This window comes from Podarcis erhardii (assembly GCF_964252035.2).
Source record: "Podarcis erhardii genome assembly, chromosome: 4".
Classification (NCBI taxonomy): Eukaryota; Metazoa; Chordata; class Lepidosauria; order Squamata; family Lacertidae; genus Podarcis; species Podarcis erhardii.
In genome coordinates this window covers 35,633,527-35,659,510 of record NC_138508.1, presented here as the reverse complement: position 1 = coordinate 35,659,510, position 25,984 = coordinate 35,633,527, and the positions used below count along the sequence as shown (strand labels likewise).

At 41.2% G+C, this 25,984-nt stretch overlaps 3 protein-coding genes across 9 annotated transcripts in view; 1 reads left to right on the top strand and 2 right to left on the bottom strand.

The window, feature by feature from the left end:
• Positions 1-6,537, bottom strand: part of TMEM45A (transmembrane protein 45A) — a 29,043-nt gene extending 22,506 nt beyond the window's left edge. The window contains exon 1 of one of the 2 annotated variants that reach the window (XM_081859824.1): positions 6,379-6,537. The gene's annotated coding sequence lies outside the window, so the exon portion shown is untranslated. The remainder of the gene's footprint in view (positions 1-6,378) is intronic. The other variant, XM_081859825.1, reaches the window with a different exon arrangement.
• A 4,608-nt stretch (positions 6,538-11,145) lies between these two features.
• Positions 11,146-25,984, top strand: part of TOMM70 (translocase of outer mitochondrial membrane 70) — a gene marked incomplete at its 5' end in the record, with an annotated part of 38,456 nt that continues 23,617 nt past the window's right edge. The window contains 3 exons of one of the 3 annotated variants that reach the window (XM_081859718.1): positions 11,146-11,262; positions 12,903-13,090; positions 23,699-24,028. In XM_081859718.1, the coding sequence (XP_081715844.1) occupies positions 13,046-13,090; positions 23,699-24,028 (375 nt within the window). Of the gene's footprint in view, positions 11,263-12,872; positions 13,091-23,698; positions 24,029-25,491; positions 25,750-25,984 lie in introns of those variants that run through there. The other 2 variants (XM_081859717.1, XM_081859719.1) reach the window with 2 other exon arrangements.
• Positions 15,526-25,740, bottom strand: LNP1 (leukemia NUP98 fusion partner 1). Of its 4 annotated transcripts, none has more exons than XM_081859837.1 (4): positions 25,609-25,740; positions 22,431-22,688; positions 16,245-16,496; positions 15,651-15,846 (listed from the first exon to the last, which is right to left on the bottom strand). In XM_081859837.1, exons 2-4 carry the CDS (start codon positions 22,572-22,574, stop codon positions 15,694-15,696), a joined length of 549 nt encoding a protein of 182 aa, XP_081715963.1. In that variant the 5' UTR covers positions 22,575-22,688; positions 25,609-25,740; the 3' UTR covers positions 15,651-15,693. The 4 variants fall into 4 exon arrangements, with proteins under 4 accessions (XP_081715964.1, XP_081715963.1, XP_081715961.1 ...); XM_081859835.1 differs by lacking the exon at positions 25,609-25,740 and adding an exon at positions 23,501-23,692; XM_081859838.1 differs by lacking the exons at positions 22,431-22,688; positions 25,609-25,740 and adding an exon at positions 25,219-25,349 and having other exon boundaries at positions 15,526-15,846.

Here is a 25,984-nt window from a genome sequence, read left to right as displayed (position 1 = left end):
TCTATGCGATGTTGAACAACTGGTGATCAAATAGGCAGCCTAAAAAGGAACCCAACAATTGTCCTCTTACTATGTACCATGCCACTGATACAAGTCACAAGTCTCAGCCTGTAGTGTGCAAGAAGAAACAATGAGGTAGAAAGTAAAGTGTCAAAGGCTGCAATGGGTGCCGGCACAGAAAAAGCCAAAATTTGTGGGCCAGAAGGAGAGAAAGTGTATGCAAGCAATCTGAAGGAAATGTTGTGGTCACCAGTCTCTGCAAGAATCAAACTGATAGCACAAGTTATAAGGTGTAATATGTGCCCTTTGTTCCTTTTCTGTGCCAGCTTCGTTTATGGTATTAAAATACCTTGCAATTTGCTGTGTAAAGCTTAGAAGATGTCAGACTCAAAATGGCAGACAACAAAAGTGCTTTTTAAGGAACTGATGACTCCAGTAAGTCTCTCAGACTTTCCTTCTCATTTTCTGGCTATCCAAGCAGGTTTGTAAATATTGGCAGAACCTTACAGTACAGGCAGCTTTAAAAACAGAATGTGCTGTGTTAAATCACTGTAGAACAGAAATAATGAGGGGTTTTGTTTTGTTTTGTTTTGAAATAACTTTCCTCTTAGATATGGAGCCAAAACTGAATGGAGAAAAAATATTGTATGGAATAATATTGTCTTCTGACAAATAAATGTTATCTATCTAAACGGCGTTTCCGTGTGCTGCGCTGGTGCTGGTTCACCAGAGCAGCTTCGTCACGCTGGCCACGTGACCTGGAAGTGTCTTCGGACAGCGCTGGCTCCCGGCCTCTTAAGTGAGATGAGCGCACAACCCTAGAGTCGGACACGACTGGCCCGTACGGGCAGGGGTACCTTTACCTTTACCTTTATCTAAAAATTGTGTGTGTGTTTCTTCTAACACCACTGATAAAAGGTTACTGTGAAACATATATTTTACAGTAACCTTTCCTTAGAAGAAAAAGATACACTATTTTGGGGAAAATATATTTATCAATGTTTGACTTGTCTCCAAACTCAGGGGCACATCAAACACTGGAACAATCTCTTGTCACTGTGCATAATGTTTCATAATCCCTATTCACTGAAATCAGGAAGCGGGGTAGGGCAGTGGTTAAAAGAATGAGCTGGAACTCAGATCAGCAAGAAATTCACCAAGTGATCTTAAGTTAGGTAGTATTTCTCAGCAGAATTTCCAATTATTTTATGATCATACTGGCTTGTCCTTCAGAGTTGTTGCATGAACTGATCTTTATATTACCTAGGACAGGAGTAGGGAACCCTGAGCCCACCAGCCAAATGCGGCCCTCCATGTCTCTCTTTTTGGCCCTCAGGATTCTCCCCAAACCGCACCTTGTCTCCCAGGCCAGGCTTTCCATCTTTCTCAAAAGCTTTTGACAGGCTGAATTCCGATGATGTCTCTTGCTTGCCTGCACAGAGAATAGAAAGGAGAGTGTGTGTGTGTGTGTGTGTGTGTGTGTGTGTGTGTTTGCACGCGCAGAAACTAGCCTACTGTGCAAAATGCAAAATTAGCATTTATTGCTCCACCCACTTCTGCCTCTAGCCCCCCACACCATCTGCACATGGCCCCCGGAAGGGACTGTGGCTGTCAGCTGGAAAAGGTCCCTCACCTCTGTCCTGACTACATCCCTGTGGTGGGACAAGACTCATTCTGTTTGAGGACTAGGACCACTGGGAGGAAATGCAGGGAAGCATTGGGGTGTCAATAGGAATTCTGTATCCATGTTTTATCACGTTCAGGACCAGCAATCCATGGTTGCGTGCTATAACACGTGAACAAATATTGAAGATGACTCCAACCTTATTGTATTCAGTTTCCTTGGGGTGGGACTTGGTATTCTCCATGGGATTCTGGAACCTATCTGGATGCTGCTTCTCAGGGTATTTAGGTTTGTGCCATGGAGGTTTTGTCTATAATTTCTGGCTTTCCCTTGGTATTGGGAATTCAGAAAGGACTGGTATAGCGAATAAGGTGTGCCACTTTGAATACTTTCCCCCCTCTGTCTGTGTGATGAGCACCTTCCTCTTGTCTTAGACACTGTTAGGATATCCTTCAAAGCATCATCTCTGAATACACTTTGAATGGGGTGTGTGCTTCTTAGTGTTTCAGCTACAGAGCCTGGCATGCCACCATTTTTGTATCTATCGCATGAGTGGCGAATTGAATCATATCCAAGGTTGTCTCTGCAATAAACGTTGCTGACTTTATTAACTTATGGGGTGTTTTGTCTCACGCTGTTTTGAACTTGCTGTGCATTTTTTGTAAGATCCTCCAGGCAGGTAATGGATGTTCTTATGGAATTTGAAGATGTGCAAGACGCACACATGGAGAGGGACCTTCTTAAGAAGAAGTCAATGGTTCATCTTTAATGGGTTTAAGGTATAAAATGTTATTGGCCAGTGGAACTGACTTCCTACATTCCTACAGCAGAGAATGATGCAGCTTTAATTTGAGCAATTATCTCAATTAACTAGAAGCCTATAGCAGAGGCACCCTATGTACTCTCTTTCAAATCAGAACCAGTGAAGGACCAGGAGCACAGCCTGGGAGTCATTTTGGGCTCACAGCTGTCCATGGAGGTGCAGGTTAATTCTGTGTCCAGGGCGGCTTTCTACCAGCTCCATCTGGTACGCAGACTAAGCCCCTATCTGCCCACGGACTGTCTCGCCAGAGTGGTGCATGCTCTAGTTATCTCCCACTTGGTCTACTGAAGTGCGCTCTACATGGGGCTACCTTTGAAGGTGACCCGGAAACTGCAATTAATCCAGAATGCGGCAGCTAGACTGGTGACTGGGAGCAGCCACCGAGACCACATAACACCGGTCTTGAAAGACCTACATTGGCTCCCAGTATGTCTCCGAGCACAATTCAAACTGTTGGTGCTGACCTTTAAAGCCTTGAATGGCCTCGGTCCAGTATACCTGAAGGAGTGTCTCTACCCCCCTCGTTCTGCCCGGACACTAAGGTCCAGCACCAAGGGCCTTCTGGCGGTTCCCTCACTGCAAGAAGCCAAGTTACAAGGAACCAGGCAGAGGGCCTTTTCGGTAGTGGCACCTTCCCTGTGGAACGCCCTCCCACCAGATGTCAAAGAGAACTACCAGACTTTTAGAAGACATCTGAAGGCAGCCCTCTTTAGGAAAGCTTTTAATGTTTAATAGACTACTGTATTTTAATACTTTTTTGGAAGCCGCACAGAGTGGCTGGGGAAACCTAGCCAGATGGGCGGGATATAAATAATAAATTGTTGTTGTTGTTGGTCAGCAGTTAAAGAGAACTATTTGTTTTATTTCATTAACCTCCACTTGTGTGCACACTGCTTGTGCAGCTGAGTTTCAATGCTCTTTCCAGGGTGGACAAAAAGAAATGATTAATTTTTAAAAAAATAAAATGATTTTTTTATTATTATTTAAATCAGATTTTTTTTGGATTTAAATTGGGTTTTTAAAATAAAATGCTTTTGGAGGAAAAGTCTTTCTAAAGATAGTTTTCTATTTAAGTTACATTATAGTCGAAAGGCTATTCATCAGGGAATAAAAATTTGTTTTAACTTTTTCTTGTGTGCTAAAAGGTGTCTTGTTTTTTTTAAAAAAAAATTGTTTAGCCACATCAGTTAACAAACATGGATACATATGCTATAATGCTATTGTTTTAGTTAAATAAATTGTTAAATTGTTATTAAGGAAATGATTATTTTTCTCCTTCCAGCAGCAGAAAAGTTGTCCAAATATAAGCAATCATTTTATAATTATCTGTCTATGAATTTCTAATAGTATAACCAAATCAGTAATTTTTGATATAATTGTAAAAGCTAGTCTGAAAATTTGTTATTCCAAAAATGAAACCTTCATCTGGTTGTAAATATTAAGATTATACTAGCAAGTATGAGTCTTTCTGTAAAAAAAATGGTTTAAATCAAGTCTTATTGACTAGTGATTTAAATCATGATTTAAATCGATTAGATTTCAATCAAATCCACCCCGGCTCTTTCTTTTTCTTCTTCTTTGCGGGGTTACCTTGCTCAAGAGTCCACTGTTGGCAATTTCTGTTGTTTCATTGCTGTTGCAAAGGCGGAAAACGATAGTCTGCCCGTGCACACTTACCAGATACACTGGAAGGAGGCACATTGCAAGCTTTTTAAACAAATGTTGGAATTTGCAAGAGGCTGGGTTGCTTGACAGGAAGACACATGTGCCTCTGGTGACAGAGGAGTAAAACCTAAGGTAACCAAATATTAACACATGAGAGGCATGTAATGACTCTCTTGAAAAAGGCAATGGGAAGGTTTGACTTCTTGGGGAAATTTGACTTGCACAGAGCCATCACTTCGTTCTTCCTCTTCTACCACATGGAACTCTGTTGGGTATGAAGTACTAGCCTGCAACTGAAGCAAACTATCCCCATTCCCATCAGCGCTATCTAGAGAAATCTAGAATGGAGTAAGAGACTCGGTGCCCCCAGTAGGGGGAATTGTAGCATGTGGTGCCTTATGGCTGGAGAGCTGCTTATGCATCACAGGGTGGGGGGTGTCCTTGTATTGGAGATGATAAATGGGCTTAGTTAACAAGAACTTATTTCATCTGTTCCAGAACTTGAAGAGAGAATAAGAAGCCCCTTGCATTGCCCAGTAGCATATCCTATCTTGTTGAACCTGCCTTAAGCAGCTAGACATGGGCCAGGCAGAAGACAAATCTACATCAATTGGTGATATCTCAGCAATTTTCAGTAGATTGGCAGGGGGTTTCTGATTCCCATTAGTTTAACAATGGCAACAACAAAATGGCCCCCTACACACATGTCACCCCCAAGCAGCTGCCCACCCCAATCAAATAAATAAATAAAAATACTTTACTAACTGAACAATCACATTGCAGTTAGGTTGGTTCTGCACACACACCCCAACATAAATCCTGGCTATGGCCAGGCCCCTAAGCCACCATTTTGCAGCTGACCACACCTGGAGCAGATGAACTGATAGATCCCTTCCACAATTCTATTATTCACCACAGTAAAATATACAACAGCATTCCTTGGGAGCTGGTGTAGATAACAAGGACATGACCCAGAAGGCCTACATTACTTAGTACTTGCATTAATTTATCCCTTGAATTAGACAGCCATCTTTCATCTTACAGACTTCGTTCACCATTTTCTCTACCACCTGGAATATTTGAATCATATTGGGCAGCCTGGCTGTGGCAGGGACGATTCTGTCTTAGGGAACTAAGTTGTAGCAGCTTTTTCTCGACTTCCATGACTTACTTTTACGAACTTCAATAGGGGAAACATTGGTTTGCAGAATCACATTTGATATAGAAAGCATGCTTTATGAGTTAAGATTTAATAACAGTAACAAAAAACTATGCTGAAATATCCTATCGCGGGGTGATAATATTTTGGGGTCATATTTTCAATCGGAAAAAAGGTGTTTCCAATTACTGGGAGCATTCCTCTGTGTCATAACAACCCAGGCTAGCATATAAAGGAACAAGCAAGCTATAGACCTGTATCTAATATTCTGTGACATGCTGTATTGTATTTACACATAGATCAGTTGCCATCAACACTTGACTCATGCTGAAAATATTCTGCAGTGCTACCAGAATAATGAAATGTGTGGTTGTTGTTTTTTTTTAAAAAAATGGTTAGATCACATCCTTGTTGCTGTTGTTGAAAAAAACAAAACCCATACTGGTCTTGAAGGCAAAGGAGCAACTAAAACACGTTAGTTAATCTTCAACAAGTTTCCCTATTTATTTAGGCACACTGAGTGTTTCCCACCAAGCCCCACAATATATAAAGAATAGAAGGCAGGCCAAATAACAGCAAATATGAAAAAACTATTCTATACACCACTCTCCCTTGATTCCGCAAACTCCGGTGTAGCGGGGAAGGGAGTGGACTTTCCAGGAGCCACAGGAAAAAAAAGACAGCAGCCGGAGGGAAGTTCTCCTGCACAGTCCCCAACAAACTGCGCCCAAGGTGCGAGAAAGGCGTTAAACATTCATTCCGACGGGACTTGCGCAGGAGAACGTCCCGCTAGAATGTGAGAAAGGATTGAGCGGAAAGTTTCCAGCGAGAGATGCTCAAAGACGTGCGTCGACGTCGCTGCAAATCATACATAAATGCTTTTCCTACTCAGAACTCCATGGGAATCCAGTTATTCCCAGGTAAGTGCAGAACTGCCCGAGTAGCGCTAAACTCAAGAAGGGAGACTTTTGCGGCGTGAACGTGCTCAGGATCGGGCAGCGAGCAGACGGGAGAGATCCACTCCGGAGCAGACGGGAAAGATCCACTCCCTCAAATCTGTGGAAACGGGGGAGAGAGAACCACGCAATTACAAGGGCTAAGGCTTACCGAACTTGGTCTGCTTCTTTGCAACTTTTTTTGCAAAATGATCCTTACTGTCCCAATTGGGAACTTCTGAGAATCATTTAACCCGCGGCGCTCCGGCGACTTTCAAGGATGCGGACGTGCGGGTGACCTCATCCCTCCTCAGCAGCAGCTACGAAAGGCTGGAGGCGATCGTCGTCCGGGAAAGATGCATCCGCGCGGCGGCTCCTCCCCGCTCCCATCCCGCCTCCTCCCGCTGCCTAGAGATGCGCCTCTTCGGGCCAGGGGCGCCGCTGGGACAATCAAGCCGGCGCCTTCTCCCTCGCTCCTCCGCGCCCGCCTCCCCCGCCGCTTCCCATTGGCCCCTTCTGCCCCCTCTCGCCTGCGGATGGGCTGGAGGAGGCGTCCGTCTGCGAGAGAGTTCCCCGCCTCCCTGCCGCCGCCCTCTGCTGGGGTAAGAGGGGCAGTGCCTCAGGGGCTGCAGTGATGTGGCACTGAGGGAGGTGGCCAAAGGCAGGGAAGGGGAGAGACTGTCCCACAGGCGAGATGGGCACAACTGGCGCCCACTGGCCCGACTGGGAATCACGGAGGACTACTGCCTTGTGAGGAGAAAACGAGGGATGCTCTCCTACCAAGAGTCAAGCGAAGATGTTCTCTCCCTCCTCCCTCGTTGTGGGCACTTTTGCGAGTCCCAGAAGAACAGCCATTTATTTCCTTTGTAGGAACTCCTGCTGGTCTTAAGAAATTGAGAGAGAGAGAGAGAGAGAGAGCACAGCCCTCTGGATTTTTCAGGAGAACCCATTAAGCAGCAATCGTTTGGCAAACTTCCCTGCCTGATAGATGCAAATTTGTATTTGGTTCCAGTTATTACTAAAAGGCTTTTGTTTTTGCAGAGCTGGACAGCCCCAAAAGGAAGAAGACCCCATTAAAATTGGCCCTTATTCTCCAGCACAGGGAAAGGGTGACCGCTTCTCTCTTCTTGAATCCATCCTCCTCAGAGGCTTCTGTTTTCTGGTTGTAATTAGATTTTTTAAAAAAAAATAATTTTTATTAAATTTTCCATTTTAACAATCCGATCAAATCACATTAAATATTCCAAATTATACAAATACATATCATATAGTCCAAATATCCTGCCAAATTATAAATTTTTGTTGGGACTTCCCATGCTTCAAGTTCGGTGGGACTCTGATCATCTTATATCTCTACTGCCTTGAGTTTCCAGTAGTTCCTTTAAATCTTCCTGCTGTTACCCTTCCTTCTTTCATGGCCTCTGAGTTGTTTCCACAGGCGAGTTGAAGTAAGCAATGATGTGCTTCTGTGTGAAATTGGTATGCTTGACTCTCCTATTGCAGCTGGTAAGCCTATTGTTTGCAGTATAGCCTCACACTTCTTCTTCCTCTTCTTTTTTGTAAAAGAGTAGTTTTTAAAGAGAAACAATAGAAAAGCAAAACGGGGAACAGAAAACCAGGAAAGCCATATATCTCTGTGCCATCTGATAAACATCAGTGTGCTACAAACGATAGGCAAACAAATGTTTGGCATTTTACAATGTTAAGATTTCACACATTGATGGGGGTAGGGAGCAGGAAAAGTCAGCAGCGCTGGCATAGCGATCACAAAATTCTAGAGTTGGAAGGTACAGCATCTAGTCCGACCTTATGGTTTTACCAAGTGTGCCAATACCTCCCTCTTGTGCATAGGTGGTGTAATTTTGGCTGCATGAGACATTCGTTCCTGGAAATTGGAAATAGAGGGAACATAGGATGCTGCCTTCTACTACCAACAGTCTGTCTAGCTTAGCATTGTCTACACAGACTGGCAGCAGCCCGCCAGAGTTTCAGAAAGGGGGTATTTCCCAGTCCCACCTGCATATGCTGGAGGTTGAACTTGGGACATTCTACATGCACAGCAGATGCTCTGCCGCTGAGCTATGGCTCCTCCCAAATGGGTCCCTGGAACAAAATGTGTTATTTGTGTCTTGGAGGAGCCTTCAGAGTTTGCCCTTTTTGAAAAGGGGACTGCTTAGAGTGAGTGGGTGGGTGGGTGCTGGATGACAAGAAAGCAAGAAAGCAGTTGGGTTCCTTCATATATATGTATATGTGTGTGTGTGCACGTACTCGCACAAGCTTGTGGGGTCAGTCTGGGTGATATTCTGGTTCCTTTTGATTCTTGGGTTCCGTCATCTCTGGGCATAGAGGTATATAAAAGCAAGCTTGCCAAACCAGTTCCTTTTTCAAAGAAACGGCTTTGGTTCTGTGTGCCAAATGGGCGAGGGCTTTCCCCACCCATCTCATCTGGCTGGTATGTAGAAGGATAGCCAAGTTGTGGTCAGTGAGCTGGAAAGAAGATAAAGCAGAAGAGAGAGAGACAGACGTGTTTGATCTTTGCTGGACTTTGGGGCTTCCCTGAAAGCAAGGGGAAGCAAGATCTATGAGGGTGTTAATGCTGTGAGCCCTTCCATCCTATGCTCAGGTTGTGTTCAAATAAAATATCTTAAAAGACAGCAGAGTCTCAGCTGACTTTCATTCCAAAGAAACAGACCCCTGGGTAAGTGTTGGAACCCCTAGAGTCTCTCAGTGCTCAGAGAGTGGTGATGTGCATCGAGTTTTTCCATATATTTTTTTCTTTTCACAGCCAGCATTCTCAGTTCACTGGTCAAGCATAGTGTTCATTGGACTGCTTTGTGGGGTTTCCCTCCCCCTCCTTTAGAGTTTTTCTAAATACTGTTTTTTGTACTTCTGCACACCTTACTGCCCTAAGGATGATGATGTATTGTTCTCATGTCTGGTTGCTTGATACTGTTTTGGCTACTTATGCAACAACACTTGGGGAATTCAATCGGAATTAGCATGCAGAAAGATGGTGGTGGTGATATCTCCTTCAAGTTAGACTCTCTTCCTTCAAAACTGGTCATACTCCATACATAAATGTGTCCTGGTAAAGCAGACAAAATCCTACTCTTTAATCACCTTGATTTTGTGAAGTAAAGGGTGGTATATACAAAAATCAATTATGTCACCAAAAGAAAGGTCCATCGTGATTTGGTTCCCAAGCAGCCCATTTGCCATTTCAGCACTGGGGAAACTCCATGAAAACATTCAGTTTTAATGACTTTCTGAATGACTCAAAAATCCCACAGCAATCGAAATAAATGTCACTGTGTGCTGGAGCCATATTCTGTAGGTCACAAGTAGAGACTGTCTATAGCAGAGGCCATGTTCTGTCACAGAAAGTTGCTTATTTGCAGTTATGTAAGAAATCTGCTGCAGGAGATAGAGACAAACCTACAGCTTTAAAGGTTAGTGCTTGGAAATAAATAACTCCTTGTCAGCAATGCCAGCTCAAGACATTTTGCTGCCTGGTAAAGGACAAGATGACACCCTTCTCCTATTCCAGAAGCTGACTGGTCTGGCAGCTGAATCTTATTTCAAGTGCTGGCGACAGGACAATGCCCTCCACTGCACTTGAGGCAGCAGGCTAGCTCATGGTAAGCTGCAGGGCATACAGGCAGCTCTGGCTTGCCAACTCTCCCTGTCCCACAGCCTCTGCCACCTGAGACAGCTGCGTTACCCTACCCAATGGTAGGACCGGCCCTGCTTGTCAGAGCATACAGGGGGACAGACTTAGAAAGGGCAGTAGGGGAAGATAACCCAAAAGAGCAACTTTTCATAAATTACTCCTGTCCCACATACTTGTGGTCCTCTGGTAGTCACTTGCCTATATTCCCAGATATTAACCTTATCCCTGCATATTGGAATGTAGGAAGGGCCAAGTCACATCACCGGTGTATCTAGGTTAGTATTGTCTCTTTTCAATGCTAAATGCTGAGATGAATTCCCTAAATACACTTTTCCAAAATAGTTTATATTTACTACATTATGTCTACTTAGTATGATCTTCTTTTGTATGTTCTCTCTCTGTGTGTGCAATACATACAAAATTAAGAAATAGAATTGAAGAGCGGGAAGGGACCTTGAGAGTCATCTAGTCCAACCCCCCGTAATGCAAAAAAACTTTGTCCAACGTGGGGCTCGAACCCATGACCCTGAGATTAAGAGTTTCATGCTGTACTGACTGGGCTTTTAGTATGTGCATGCAGCTATATAAATTTTAAAAATATTATTATTATTATTATTATTATTATTATTATTATTATTATTATTATTTCAATACTGCTGTACAGTAGTACCTCGGGTTACCTACGCTTCAGGTTACATACGCTTCAGATTACAGACTCCGCTAACCCAGAAATAGTACCTCGGGTTAAGAAATTTGCTTCAGGATGAGAACAGAGTGTCAGACTAGGACCTGGGAGATCAGGGTTCAAATCCCCACTCAGTCATGAAACTCACTGGGTGACTTTGGGCCAGCCACAGCCTCTTAAGCTACCTCACTAGTCGCTGTACCCAACCAAAAAAGCCATTTTAGGCTGCATCTGCACTATACATTCAAAACAGCATCTTGCCGCATTTAACAGTTATAGTTCCCTCAAAGAATCCTGGGCACTACAGTTTGTAAAGGGTGCTTAGAGTTGTTTAGAGACCCTTATTCCTTCACAGAGCTACAGTTATCAAAGTTCCCTCCGAAGAGGGATTGATCATTAAACCACTCTGTAAATTATAGCTCCACACCCTTAACCAACTGCAGCTCCCAGGGTTTTTTTGGGGGGGGGCAGGAGAGCCAAAACTATTGAAAATGCTTGCTACAGCTCTGACTATATACTGAGGATATGGGCTTAGTCCATTGTCTGATGACATCACTGCTGAGTTAATAATTCTGCTGATGCAGGTCTCCTGTGATCTTCATCACAAATGTGACAATAACTTGGCTGTTTCAACAACTCTTAACAATGAGGATGGCTTACAGAGAAAAGAGACTTCAGACAAAACCTGTTTTAATAATAAGGTAATCTCATCTACAGTATTTAGATACATTCTGCATGTGAATGCGGCTAAGACAATTGCACAGGTAGATACCAATGTAAATAATTCTTACCATGTGCCATAATCATCCCATTGAAAACAGAAAGAGCTTACAAAATATATGCTAAAACTGTTTCATCAGCTGAAAACCTCAAGGTAAAAAACAAGTAACATGATTCAGTCGTTATTTGAAAATAAACTGTGATAATTTTTCTCATTGCAAAAGACCAGAGAAAGATTTTCAGTTCTATTTCTGGGTTCATCAGGTTGCTTGACATACATAGGCTACTTCATGAATAAGTTTTGGATATTTTTCAGGAACCAACCCGTCTTCTGAATTATTATTGTGGTTTACAATTTAATAGAGTGGAGCTCAATTTATTTCCCATTGAAATATGGAGATTACAAAGTTGAACATAGTGTGGCAAAACATTTCCTTTTCCTGGTCTACAAAGATACACTGCTTGATACCCAGTAGGTTGTAAGGTCTAAAAATGTCCAGCAGTGTAAGTAATTCTTTGACATATATTATTAGTCACTCAAGAAATTCTTCAAAATTAGGTCCTGCCTTCTGGAAATGTACTAAAAACCAACCAACCATCTTTTGGTTATCTTAAAGGAGGCTCACCAGGTGCATTCATTATATATATTTAGGGACCAGGCAAAATCTTTTCTCCCAAGGATCACAAGGCAGTTAACAATATAAAAACACAAAAATATATAATAGTAACAAATAGTAACAAATGAAATAATATACCCCTCCCCAGTTTAAAAGGCCATAGATTGTTAAATAGGCAAAGACCTGGGAGAAGAAATGTTAAAATGGAACATATTCCTTGCTGTCATTTGCCAAGTAATGTTTAGTACACACAAGTTATGAAGCTTTGAGTTCTGATGTTTCATTAATGACTAATTGTGAATTCATTAACATCATGTCATGACACCATGAGCCAGACAATTAAAATGATAAAGTGGTTGTTTTTCTCTTTGAACATGAATTTTGCAAACTTTTCTTTTTAAAAAATGGATATACCGTACATTGGGGATTTCATGCTTTCCAAAGTAATTAGGGACATCATTGGCTTAGGTACAGATGAGATGAATACAGACTTTACTATGTGTTTGCCACACATCTACTATGCATTTGTCACACATATGCACCTGATGTGTGATAAAGTCTTCCTTACCACTCCCAACCAAACCACCCAGTGAGAAAGCTCATTCCACGATAGTTTGCTCATAGACTTTGTGTGGACTTTGGATCCGAGTCAAAAAGTGGATCATAAATCCACTATGTATTTGATTTAATCCTTAGTATAGATGTAATGTTCATTGCTGCATTGACCAAATGCTTTTGAAAGATCATGTTGAAATAAATTAAGAACCATTAATTAAATTACATTCATTATATAAAGATTTTGCATTACAGTATTCTTGTCTCCTGCTTTTGTAAAATGGCTTACCATAAGCAACACTTGATCATCTACCAAACATTACATATCTATCTTTTTCAGAAATATATTCTTAGTGGCTGTGGTTGCTTATGTTTGTATTTTTGGAAGGAAGCCATTCTGAAAATAACTACTTTTTCAGTTTTCTCCCCAACCTCCCTGTTTTGCTTAGCCCTTAAACGGAAGGACATCATGAACAATGAATAAAGAGCAATGAAGATTTTCTGCAAATGGTGGTGGAGGAAAATCTGACTTCTACTGAACATCTGTGTGATTGGCAAGTCAAAACACCAATGCACTCCCCTCTTAGGAACAATGGAGAAACCTACTAAGCAGCAGATACACAAAATTGAATCCCAGGTTGGTGGGGGGGATTGTTTTCTGTTAAATGGCACAAATTATTTCTGAAGATGTACTAACAACGTAAAAATATGCTGTCTTTGAAAGAGATTTATTGTTGCTGTATGACAAATAGCCAGACACAGATGCTGTATTGGTCCTCTTAAAACTTTTGTTTAGAGTGTATACAGTACTTTACAAAGAGGACGTTGACATACTATCTCTCCTCCAGTAATTTATGTTGCTCTGAACTAGTGTTTGTTATTGAGCAGAGCTGCTCAGATGTGTGTACACAGTTCCCAGACTTAAGGGCTGTCACATGGAAGGAAGAACATGCTTGTTTTCTGCTGTTCTGGAGAGGAGGACTCGTACCAATGGCTTCGAGTTACAAGAAAGGAGATTCTGACTAAACATGTGGGGAAACTTTCTGACAGTAAGAGCTGTTTGGCAGTGGAACAGACTCCCATGAGAGGTGGTGAACTCTCCTTCCCTGGAGGTTTTTAAGCAGAGGTTGGATGATAATCTGTCATGGATGCTTTAGCTGAGATTCCTGCATTGCAGTGGGTTGGTCTAGATGACCCTGGGCACTCTCTTCCAACTCTTAGATTCCATGATTCTATTATTTTCTCTTCAGAAAAGTAGCTCTCTTCTCTGCATAGTATGAGGGCACCTGGGTGCACAGCAGACCCCACACAGAACCATGCATCTGGGAGATATTGAGCTTCATTAGATGTCTAGAGGTTCTAGTGTTCTGAGAGAGGGAGCAAAAAAAAAAAAATTCTTTCTCCACTTTCTCCATGCCATGCATAGTTTTATAAATTTCTATCATGTCACCTCTCACTTGCCTTTTCTCTAAACTACAAAGTCTCAACTGCTGAAAACTTTCCTCATAAAGGAGTCGCTCCATCCCCTTAATCCTACCTCTCTGCCTGGTTCCCTGTAACCTCACTTCTCACAGGGAGGGAACTGCCAGAAGGTCCTCGGAGCTGGACCTCAGTGTCCAGGCTGAACGATAAAGATACCAGTGTGCATATTTCAGTGCAGCAGCTGTGAAAAAGGTGAATTTCATGCAAGGGATTGTCAAGAAAGGAACCAAAAATAAAACTGCCAATAACATGGCATTAAACAAAAATGTGTACAGTTCTAGTTGCCACACCTCAAAAAGGATATTACAGTATAGAGCTGGTAAAGGTTCAGAAAAGAACAACCAAAATGGTTAAGGGGATAGAGCTTGTCTGAATAGAGGATAGAGTAGGGTGTGTTGAGTGCATGCAAATGCTAACCTACAGTACAAAGGCTAACTTGATATTCACTACTGCAACCACTTTTGCCTCTAGCCACAACTACCCAGTGGTCTATGGCCTATGGCATGTTGCCTAGAAGGGAATATAGCCCCTGGGCTGAAATAGATTCCCAACTCCTGCTTCATAGACTACTCTTTGACCCAAGGCCACTGGGTGATTTATATATAAAAAAAGTTTAGAATTTAGAAGTAATATGAACTCTGGAAAGAACAAAGTGTCACTGACTGTTTGGAAGGGGTACCATAATGTGACCGGCGAGACAGGAGAATAGCAGTGGAAACATATGTTTGTCCAGGAGAGGGGTATGAGAATGTGGTAGAAAAAGAAGAAATGAGGCAGCAGAGATGTGGAAGAAATAAAAGAAGTGTAACAGGTGACCCAACAAGAGGTTGTGTTTTTAGACTTTAGATAGCTTCAGTAAAGTTTTGGTTCCCTTTATATAGAATTTTAAACATACAAAGCAATTTAATTTATACATTTGTTTTGGGTGAATATTTAAAACATGTGTGTTACTTTTATACAAACAGAAAAGAACAAGGTTTGACATGGAATATCCAGAATAACTCCCAATTTGTTTTCATACAGTACATGATTATATACAGGTGTTTACAATACAGTCGTACCTTGGATTCTGAATGCCTTGTGAGTCAAACGTTTTTGCTCCTGAATGCCGCAAACCCAGAAGTGAGTGTTCCGGTTTGTGAACGTTCTTTGGAACCCAAATGTCCGACGTGTCTTCCGATTGGCTGCAGGAGCTTCTTGCAGCCAATCGGAAGCTGTGTCTTGGTTTCCAAACGTTTTGGAAGTCAAACGGACTTCCAGAATGGATTCAATTTGACTTCTGAGGTACTACTGTATTGTTATCTATGAAACTTAAAATCATGCAGCAGAAGTCAGCAGTCAGTACATATGGATGATTCTTCCTCTTTCATGAGCCTACTGCTGAATCTTTGCTCAACTTCCAACTTTAACAAAAGCCATCTTCATATGGCTTAGCACAAGCCTTTCATATTTATATTTGTGTTTGTAAATTAACACATTGAATGGTTGTCTGACTATTTATTGCTCACGTTGGTTAGATAAATGTTTCTGATTGAATGTAGGTTTTTTTAAAACAGGTCTATACAAACAGCTTCAAAGGAATACAAAGTATTTTAATTTTAACATTTATGCTTTGTTCTACTTATATAACACTTGCAGTTTTAGGGAATAAAAGCTAAGTGTCAGAATCTATTTTATACCATCATTTCTTTAAAAAGTCAGTCTATCCTAATGGATGCAAACACATTTCCTCTTTATTCCTGGGTATCATGGAAATTATTAACTATGTTTCCCTGCTGCAAATTCCATGTTGTGTTCTCCTTCACCTTGCTCTATCTTTGGCTCCTTCTTTTCTCCCGCTTTCTTACGAGACCTGCTCTTGGGAATATGCAGTTTTTCTCTTTCTCTCCTCTCTTTCATCCCTTCAGGTTCCTGAAAGAAAAAGAGCACTGAAAATTAATTTAGTAATATGTCTATGGCATGTATATGGTAACTGAGTTAATGTTCCAATTATTAAATATTTTTCATATTGATTTACTATAAGTTTAAATATAATATAGGGACCTTTAAAGAAAGAGAACTACACTATCAAACAGCTGAGTAAAATAGTTCAAGATAGCTGGAGAAGCCATTCAAATCTAGCTGACATCATGGTTGACCCAGACCAATTAATTATTTCATATTGATATGAAAGTGGAAGTGGTGGTGGTGGTGGTGGTTGGGCTAAGCACTTTTTATATCCATTCCACTTCGCCACTTGAAAAGCATAAATTACGTAAAATTAAACACATTGTTCGATTAGATTAGCATATACAAATGGTTGCACTTACCAAAGAAACTGAGCGCTTGTTTTTGAAATGCAGTTGCTTCTCAAAGGATTCTGAAAATTCCTGTATGGAGTTTGATCTACTGTTTGGTCCACTTGTCCCCTGGGAAGAATTACCATTTGAGGATTTTTTGCTTGCCTTCATATGACAATGGCATTTTGTATCTTGATCTTCTTGCAATTCTTTTAGGTGGCCTGAGGATGGGATCTTGGTAGAACCATGAAGCCTTGTCATATGGATGGAAGAAAGCTTGGCCTGTAAAAAAAAAAAAGAATCATTATGCAATAAAAATAAAAATAATCTTTATGCAGAAATTTGACACAAAATAGGTTTCATTACTCTATTTCATCTATGATATGATGTCACACACACGTGTGTGTGTGTGTTTTAAATCACATGTCTACCTTTTTAAGAGATGTAGATCTCTGGCTGTTGCTACATACTGCGGGGCAGTCAAAATAATACTTTCCTTATGAACACAGTTTTTAGTCACCCACCTTGACAAAATGAAATAAATGATAAATGTATATTATTTATCATTTCATTTGTTATGCGTAAGGAAGATATTTTTATTGACACGCACTGAGGAAAAAAAGAAAATAAAAATAAAATAAAATAAAGTAACTGCCCTCCCCGCACCAGCCATTTAACTTTATTTTTCAGCATTATTCCTGCTTGGTTGCTTTTAGGTAATTAGGAGGTAACCATATATTTTTTTTTTTAGAAATCTAGTGGCACTGTTAAATGCTGATAACCAAATCCCCTTTCTAATGGTTTACAGCACAATCCTATATGTACCTTCTCAGAATTAAGTCGCATTGAATATAATGAGTTCTACTCCCAAGTAAGTGGATATAGGGTTGCAACCTTTAGTCATACCAATATTGTGCCAGAGTGGAAATGGACTCATTATTTTTCAATGACCTGGAATCAGCTACTTTCTTACCCAGTGTCCAAGCATACTTTGAGGTTGGTTGTTCTTCAGATGCTAGATTGGGAAAAACTCTTTAGGCCTCATCTGCACTATAAATTGAAAGTGGTATCATCAGAGTGGTTTTACAGTCAGTCCCTTTTCCCAGGGATTTCTGGGAATTGTAGCTGTCTGAGGGAAATAGGGATCTACTAACACCTCTCAGCACCCTTAACAAACTACAGTTCCTGGGCTTCTTTGGAGGAAGTGGTATAATACTGCTTCAAAAGTACAAAGCAGATGAGGCCGTAGACTGGAAGTATTTCCTTATGTACCTTTTTCATGGATTATTGCAGCCATCCAGCTATTGGATTCAAATTAAAGCCTTTCCACAGGAATTTCCTGCCAGGATTTTTGTCAGATGTCTTGGACCTCTGGCTAGGAGCAACATTCTAGTTTGTAATATTTACCTCCCATATGTATTTTCTCTCCTAATGTTTTTATATCTGGTTCTGTAAGTACCCTTGCTTAAAATGTCTCAAAGCTTGAGGAAAAAAGAATAGTTTTCATGTGACAGCTGAATACAATGACATTCATCTTTTTAAAAAGTCATTACCGGTATTTATTGATTTAAAACCTCCAACAGTTAATACTAAAGTTCTCAGGTTGTTCAGGTAAAATATGAGAACAATTCAGATAGAAAGCATTCTGTGATGATGATATAAAGTTCTTACTGTGAGGTTAGGTTGGTCCTTCAGTAGCTGCTGCATTGGGAATTCATAGGAGCTGTCCAAATGTGGGTAATATAGTATAGATGTAAGCTCACTGTCAGCTATAAAGACTTCCCAAAGAAATTGACTTTTTGCAGTAAGGAAAGTGAAAGAGAAATGCACCCAAAAGTGTGGAATGAATAACAGGAAGGGATATAAGCACTCCACAAGCAAATCAGGATGAATGCTCAGTGTTGTATAACTTTACCATATAAAAAGATCAGAACACATGTTCAATAAAAAGTTGATATAATTTAATTTCCATATAAGCTCTGTGCAAGCAAATCAGGATGAATATTCAAAAACTAGATTGAAGAGCCCTTTGTATTTTCCAAAGCCTGTTTGTAACCCCAGCTTTAGCTTTGATAAACTCCTTCCTTAATTTGGGCCCACTGTGTTGTGGTGACGAGACACCAAAGAGCAGCGCTTGCCCTATTGCACCTTCCTATTCGTTTCATGCTACTGAGACAGAAAAACCCAGGATCCTGCTATGTTACTGGGGAACATAGCTGTCAACGTTTCCCTTTTTTAAAGGGAATTTCCATTATTCCGAATAGGCTTCCTCGCAAGAAAAGGGAAAAGTTGACAGCTATGCTGGGGAGTACAGAATTAATCATGTTAATTATAAAGCTGTTTCTAAATTCCCTTTGCTAATCTAGCATCAGGAGGCCCCAACTTTAGGAAAACATGCATACAGGAATCAAAGCCACTAACAGCCAATTTTATGCAAGATTCCCTTGTGGGCCAATACAAATTCCTGGCACCATTACCCATGGTTTGTAGGGAATCACAGGGAATTCCATTTTGCTTTGGGGGGGGGGCAGGGAGGAAATCAGAAACCTCCAAAAACTTGAGAGGTTATCTGATACAATGAAGTAATAATTATATGCATGTATCTGTATCCGGAAAGCCATTCAAAGAACATAATTTCCTATCACAAGCTTTTAGTGAATTGTTCCCACTGTGACTACGCAGTGAATATTGATCTGATCATAGAAGCTCTCCTTTAGGAAATGGACTGTAAATGAGTTAATTGAAAGATTCTAGATCTTCTGATGTTTAAAGGCAAGTTATAGTTATAAAGAAGGTACTACAGATATGGACAAGTAGCTTTAACTGAATTATTTTATAACTAAAACCAAAGAGGGTAGGAGGCTGAGGACAAATGCTGTAATTTCACAGAATAGATAATCTAGTTCTTAGAGTACAATGTGGGTGTAAAGAGAGGCTCATTTCCCTCCTTGCTGTTCTACTGATCCTATGAAAGACTTTTAGTATGACAATTAACTAGCACAGGCTGTAGCGCTGGTCTTTAAAAAGGTTTTTAAAAATCATGGAGGATGCATTTATAGATGTTGGACACACTAGCTAAATAAAACTTCCATGTTCAGATTACGTATACCTCTGAACAATTGATGTTAGGGACATTTATGTCCATTTTGTAAGCTTCCAGAGATATCTGGTTGATTGTGGCTAGGAAAAAAGTCGTGGGCTGCATATATAATGGGTTGTTTTCAAATTTCCACTTTACTCTAGAATTGTTATCATTTGTTCTGCACTTTTTATGGAAAATCCAGACAATCACATGAACAAATATGTACATTATAGTGTTGTCTGTTTTGTCCTCCATTTTCGATTTGTGGATTTTGAAGTTTATTCAGTGATGACTGAAAAAGTACTATTGAAGCTTATTAGCACTCATGCACATTTAATTAAAACCTTCCAATTTACATGTTCAGCTCTTTTAATGCTTCCTGTTAACCATGGCAGTGGACTTTTCACTTGTATATAGATTTATTTATGTTTCTATATAAAAATAACATTCTAAAAATGGGATGAAATCAGTCATTAAAGCCTTCTTTAGAGGTTGGCAATTAAGAGAGGCCAATCAAGAGGCAATTAACAGGTTATTCATCAGTAATTTTGTTGCCATGCTCATCTGGAAGCAATGAAAGGGACAGAAAGAGCAAACAAGATCTTTTAATTAATGTAGCAAGAGATCTTTGCTGATATTTACAGTACTTTTAGTAGTCGTAAAATAATTTTGGCCATGGAGAAGAGCATTGCTTCCCAATATATTGCTATATTAAGTGCATTTTAATACTGTTCTTAGCTAACAAATGATGCCGTAGCAGTGTTATAGGGTTATAGTGTAGAAACTGGAACTGGAAAATGCCCTACTGCCTTTCCTCATAAAAGGTGACAGAGGTAGGGGGTTTTTACAAGAGTAATGAATAAATTTTAAAATGTTCAAAAATAGTAAGTGTCAGAATTGTTTTTAAGTATGACATACCTTAAGCATTTGTATATCATGTTTTAGTAGTCACTCTTGATGTAAATTAAATGAATTATATTTATATTCTCTCTCTCTCTCTCTCTCTCTCTCTCACTCTCTCTCTCTCTCTCTCTCTCTCTCTCTCTCACACACACACACACACACACTGTATGCATTAAAAATAAACCTACAGGTAAAATTGTTCCCTAACCTTTTGCATTAGCAATTTAAGCACAGCTTTGTAGAACATCATTTGTTTTAGTGACAATTTTGGGATTTGTTCATCAAGATTTTAGAGCCAACAGGAATTTTCCTCACAAAAAGTGAAACTATGTGGACTCCAATACTCTTACATGCACAGATTCTTCTTGCCCTGTTCACTCCAGATGGAAAATACCAAGTACCCTACAGTACTGAATTTATCTGGAATCTTCCTATTAGATAGAAAAAGTGGGATGGATAGTGGATGGAATGGTGAACTGTCAATTGGGCACATGTTGGAACAGATTCAAACTCTGTGTTCCCCCTGGTGATTCACATCACACCACACTTTTTGTGAATCCAAAAGTTTGTGTCGATCCTTAGTGAAGTTAGGTAAATGTAACAACTTGGGGGAACAAAATTTGATAAGTTCACAAAGTGTTAATTTTAGCTAGAGTCATTGTCTATTTTCAAATTTAATTAATCATTTCGTAAATTTGTTAATTAACTTATTAACCTTTTTCCTAGTGATTCTCAGACACCATCACCCTCCAACAGGAGCCAAAACAGTGAGAAACAGGGGTGGGAGTATCACCATGCTTGAAGGAATCCTAACTACAACCGTTGTTGTCGTTTTTTAATTAAGCCTGAGGGACCAAAAGACACAAAAAGCCCCAGCGAGCATGCTCTCTAGCCACAGAATGTTGAGCATCAATTGGAAAAGAACAATTGAAAACAAAGGTGTGCGTGGAATGGAATGGGGTGTCCTAGGGAAGGCCATAGCTGGCTGATGCACACCCTGAACAGGAACTCAGTTAGGAGGCAGAGATACATCATAACATTTTGTTGCACTTGTATATGGTAATATGAACTTTGAGATCCCAAGCCTATCGGAAAGGCAGTGGAACTGGACCACCCACAGAGAAAGCCAAAGGTTTTGTATACCCAAAGGACTCTGCTGGGATACAGAAACATATTCTTAATTAAAACAAAAAAACCAAAACAACCTCTCTGCAAAAAAAAAAAAAAAAAAAAAAAAAGCCTGATGGAGAGACTGAGCATATTCATTGCCTTCCAGGATCTGGAGAATGCTGAGGTTATTTCAAGGTCAGCTGAGAAAAAGATAAACAGAAGGGAGAGTGGCTTGTGGTCAGAAGATGCATTCTGTGAGACACACCTCTTCCCATCCAAATCTCCCCTGCTCTAGTTCAGGATTCTTTAACCTGTTAAAGAGTTCTGATCCAACTGAAACTAAATTAGTTGGGGCTTGTGGGGAGAGTTATAAAGGTTGGGGGGGGGGTAAACCTTCCTCTGCCCCAACATTATTTAATCATGCCCTCTTGCAAGGATCTTTTACATGCAAGGGATGGTATGCTTATGGAAACATAGACAAGGGACTGTGTTTGATGATCTTGTTTTAGAGCAATTCATGTAGCCATGGAATTTGCAATCTGCTATAGGAAATTTCCCAGCTCCCCACTAATTCTGTGCAGACTCTGAACTTCCAGATAAATAAAAAAATTTTAAAAATACAGTAACTAACACAGCCAGAGCGGAACTTAAGGCACCCTCCTATTTCACAGTGAACTTAGTAAAAGACGAAAGATTTATGTGATCTGAAGAGAAACCAGGGTATTTTCACAACAAACTTCATACTGACTTTTCTTCCATCAGCTCAGATTCATACATACAAACAAAAAGTGTCCATTAATTCTGGCCGTGCAAATTTGACTCAAGGTCTTATGGGATAAAAACATTTTCTTCATTCAGTCCTGAACAATTCTCATGCTGGAGTTCTACAATATTTTCATCTATATTTTATTTATTAGCTCTGGTTGTGGAAATTTACTGTATTGACACGGATGCTGAAAAGCATTTAGGATTCACATCTTGCTATGTATTGGATTTTTAAAAAATAAATAAAACCACCATCCAATAATTCAACCATAGGTCTGAAATACACAACCACAGGGCATGATCCTTTCTCTCCCATTTTTCTGCTTTCTCTTCACATTCTCTACTTACGGTCTTACCGGAAGAGAGGCTCTCCTTTCACTCAGCGATCTTGTCTGCTGCTTCCTGTGTGCTCTACTCTCTCTTTCATCAGTCACACTATGGCCCCAGAAACTACTCATCCATTTTGCAAAGGAAATATCATCATCCTCTTCATAGTCCATGTACAGACGGGAAATATGTATGTGAAACAGCACTGCTGAATTATAGCCACACAACTATCAGGGAATAGTGCTGTAATTTCAAATTGGTCCCTTCTATTTAGAAAATGCTACCACCTATAAGCAACCCAACAAATATATATTAGTCCAGCGCTGCCCTTGGTCTTGTCTATATATGTACAAGCCAAGCCCTGGTAATCTATTTTAACAATTGCTACTTGTTTCTAACCTTTCCATTACAGAAATTCCCAATGTCACACACCCTGCAGGGTGGCAAGAGAACTGGGCCGCCTGCTTCATAGTCTTGCTGTTGAGTGCACCAGCTGTCAATACCAATGGAGAGCTTTCCATGATAACATGCCTGCAAGGCTCAGGCTGTGATTTAGATCTGGCTTGCAATTTCAGGAAGCAGAATTGATGTATTGACCATGTTCAGGAACTAGCACAGTATAGATCTTAAATGACTGTACAAAATAACACGTTCTCTCTTCCAATATTCAAATTACACATTGCATCTATACAAAAAATGCTCTCCTAGCAAGATTCTAGAATTTGGCTAACACTACACTGTGCCAACCAAAGACTGGTTCCAATCTGCCACTGTATGTGCATTTATACATTTATTCCTCTTATAATTATGTTTCAGGATATATTAATTGATATTTCCAAAACAGAAAAAGTGGTCCAACTGTGGAAAATATAAACACAAACTTTTGAAATCTATATGTCTAGTACATGAACATGCAAAACATTCATCTGACCACACTGAAGAAACCATACACATTTATAACAGACTGCTTCCTCCCTCAAGAGACCATCAGATTAAATCAATTGGTGGGATGTTTAGGACGAACATGAAACAGGATGTCTTAATTAATGGTGATTAACTTATGAAGCCCATAGCAACAGGACATGGTAAGGGCTATTACCTTGGTGAGCTTTAAAGAAAAGGATTAGACTTATTCTCCATAGGGCTATGGTTATTATCTCAGTCATAAATGCTTTACATTTTCTGATTTCTTTTTAGTTGTTGATAAAGTAAAAAAAGTTCCTGGGGAGGAGGCTAGAGAGAGTGAATTCAGATTTTATAAAATAAAATCTGAGAGATATCTTCTTCTTCTTCTTAGGAGAGCTTCACAGAAGTATATGCAATGGCAGATTTTACTCTTCCACCATTAAGACCAACAGCAAAGCCACCATCAATGTTCAGTGTGCATCTCCCACCAGTGAAAACATCAGCCAGACAAGCACCAGCACCCTTGTCGACTACAACTCCTTCTCATCCAACTAGAGGTTCAAACAAGCATGCCCCATCTTCTTCCGCAATGACAAATCCTGTTTTTCTTCCTCCACTGCATTCTGCAGGCAAGAAAATGGGAGGAAAATGTAATGTGCTCCCTCCACTAAATGCTGCAGTCAAACAAGCGGAAGCAACACAGGAAGCATTTTGTTTGCAGGTGAGCAGCCATGTTGGTCTTAAAACAGTCACTTAGTTGTCTTGTTCTGGTGGGTGTACCAGGCAATCCAGCATCACCAGACAAATATTTTTCAAATTTGTCATCTCCAAGCAAAAAGTAGAAGTTTGAATGCTGTGGGAGACCAACAATAAAATTAGAAAGAAAAGAAGTAGCTTTTATAGTAAGTATAGGATTCACTGCACATTTAAATATATTTCCTAAGGTCAGATAATATAAACAACTATAAGGCTGTTGCATACTATATGCAACCACCCCCACCCCAAGAATCCTGAGAACTGTAGTTTGTCAAGGGTGCTCTGTGAGGAGTACAGTTCCCAGTTCCTTCACAAAGTAAAATAAGTTGTCAGCACAAACACCCTGGCATTAGTACACCAGTTAACACTTCCCACCACTCAATCCACAAAGGAGAGCATTGAACCTCTTGATGAACTGCAATTCAGTAATTTCATGTTGTAGCCTTCTTTTGAAGTTCTTAGTTTGTACAGTGGGGCCTCTGGTTACAAACTTAATTTATTCCGGAGGTCTGTTCTTAATCTGAAACCGTTCTTAACCTGAGGGACCACTTTAGCTAATGGGGCTTCCTGCTGCCACCACACCACCACCGCGTGATTTCTCTTCTCATCCTGAGGTAAAGTTCTTAATCCAAGGTACTACTTTCGGCTTAGCAGAGCCTGTAACCCAAAGTGTTTGTAACCTGAAGTGTTTGTGACCCGAGGTACCACTGTACTCACCAGTTGCCAAGTTCCAACCCTACTGGGTAGGGAGTGGGTATGTGATTGTGCAAAGTGTTTTCCATGAACCATTATAGGCTGTTTTCATACTAGAATATATTAGATGGGAGTAGAGGTTGCTGATGTGATCCCCACAAATATTCATTATTTTATTGTCTGAATGAGGTGTTTGTTGATGTGATTTATTTCATAATTGTAAAAAATGTTCGCATTTATATATGAGTTTTGCATATACTTATAGATATACATACATACATATATACGTGTCTAAGATATGTCACGTGTTAGCAGGATGTACTTTCCATCCCTGCACGAAATTAAATTTCAGTAACATTCCCTTGCGTGACTGCACAGTCCTGCATTGCAAGCAGTTGGACTAGATGATTCTTAGGGTCCCTTCCAACTCTGCAATTCTACGATTCTGCATTCTCCGCTTACACCGCTTCCCGCCAGCAGGTGGACGGACGAGTGTTCCTCCTTCCTCCGCCTATGCCCTGTTTGCGCCGGCTCCATCCGGCCAGCAGGTGGCGCTGCAGCCTAGGGCTTGCTGTAATGGGAAGGAACGCGGCGAGCGGAAGCTTTAATAGGCCTCCTTTCCCGTTATGCCCCTCGTTTCCGTTGACCCCTCGCTCTCCCTTTCTCCTGGGCTGATTCGGCGGCGGCCGGAGGAAGAGCGGCAGTAGCTGCTGCTGCTGCTGCTAGGGGGGGATCATGGCCGCCTCGAAGCCCGTGGAGGCCAGCGGGGGCGGGAGCGGCTCGGGGATGCCGCGCTGGCAGCTGGCCCTGGCGCTGGGGGCGCCGCTGCTGCTGGGGGCCGGAGCCCTGTACCTGTGGGGCCGGCGAAGGCGCGCCACGCGGGGCGGAGGCAAAGGGGCGAGCGAGAGGAAGACCCCCGAGGGAAGGGCCAGCCCGGGGCCCGCCGACGGCTCAGGGGCCGGACACCCCGATGGCCCCAGCGGGGACGAGATGGTGAGAAGGGCTGAGAGGAACGGGGCTCGAGGGCGGCCGTTGGGAATGGAACGTTGGGGAGGCGCAACCGTTGGGAGGCGGCGGCCGCGCGCGCTCGGCGGGAGGCCGCTCACGTGCCGGAGCTCAAGGGCTCCTTGGGGTTCCAGCGGCCCTCGGTTGTGTTGAAGGGCCTCTCTCGGGGAGCACGGAGGGCCAGACCGCGCGGCCCCTCCCAGGGGCTGGCGGCAAAGACACC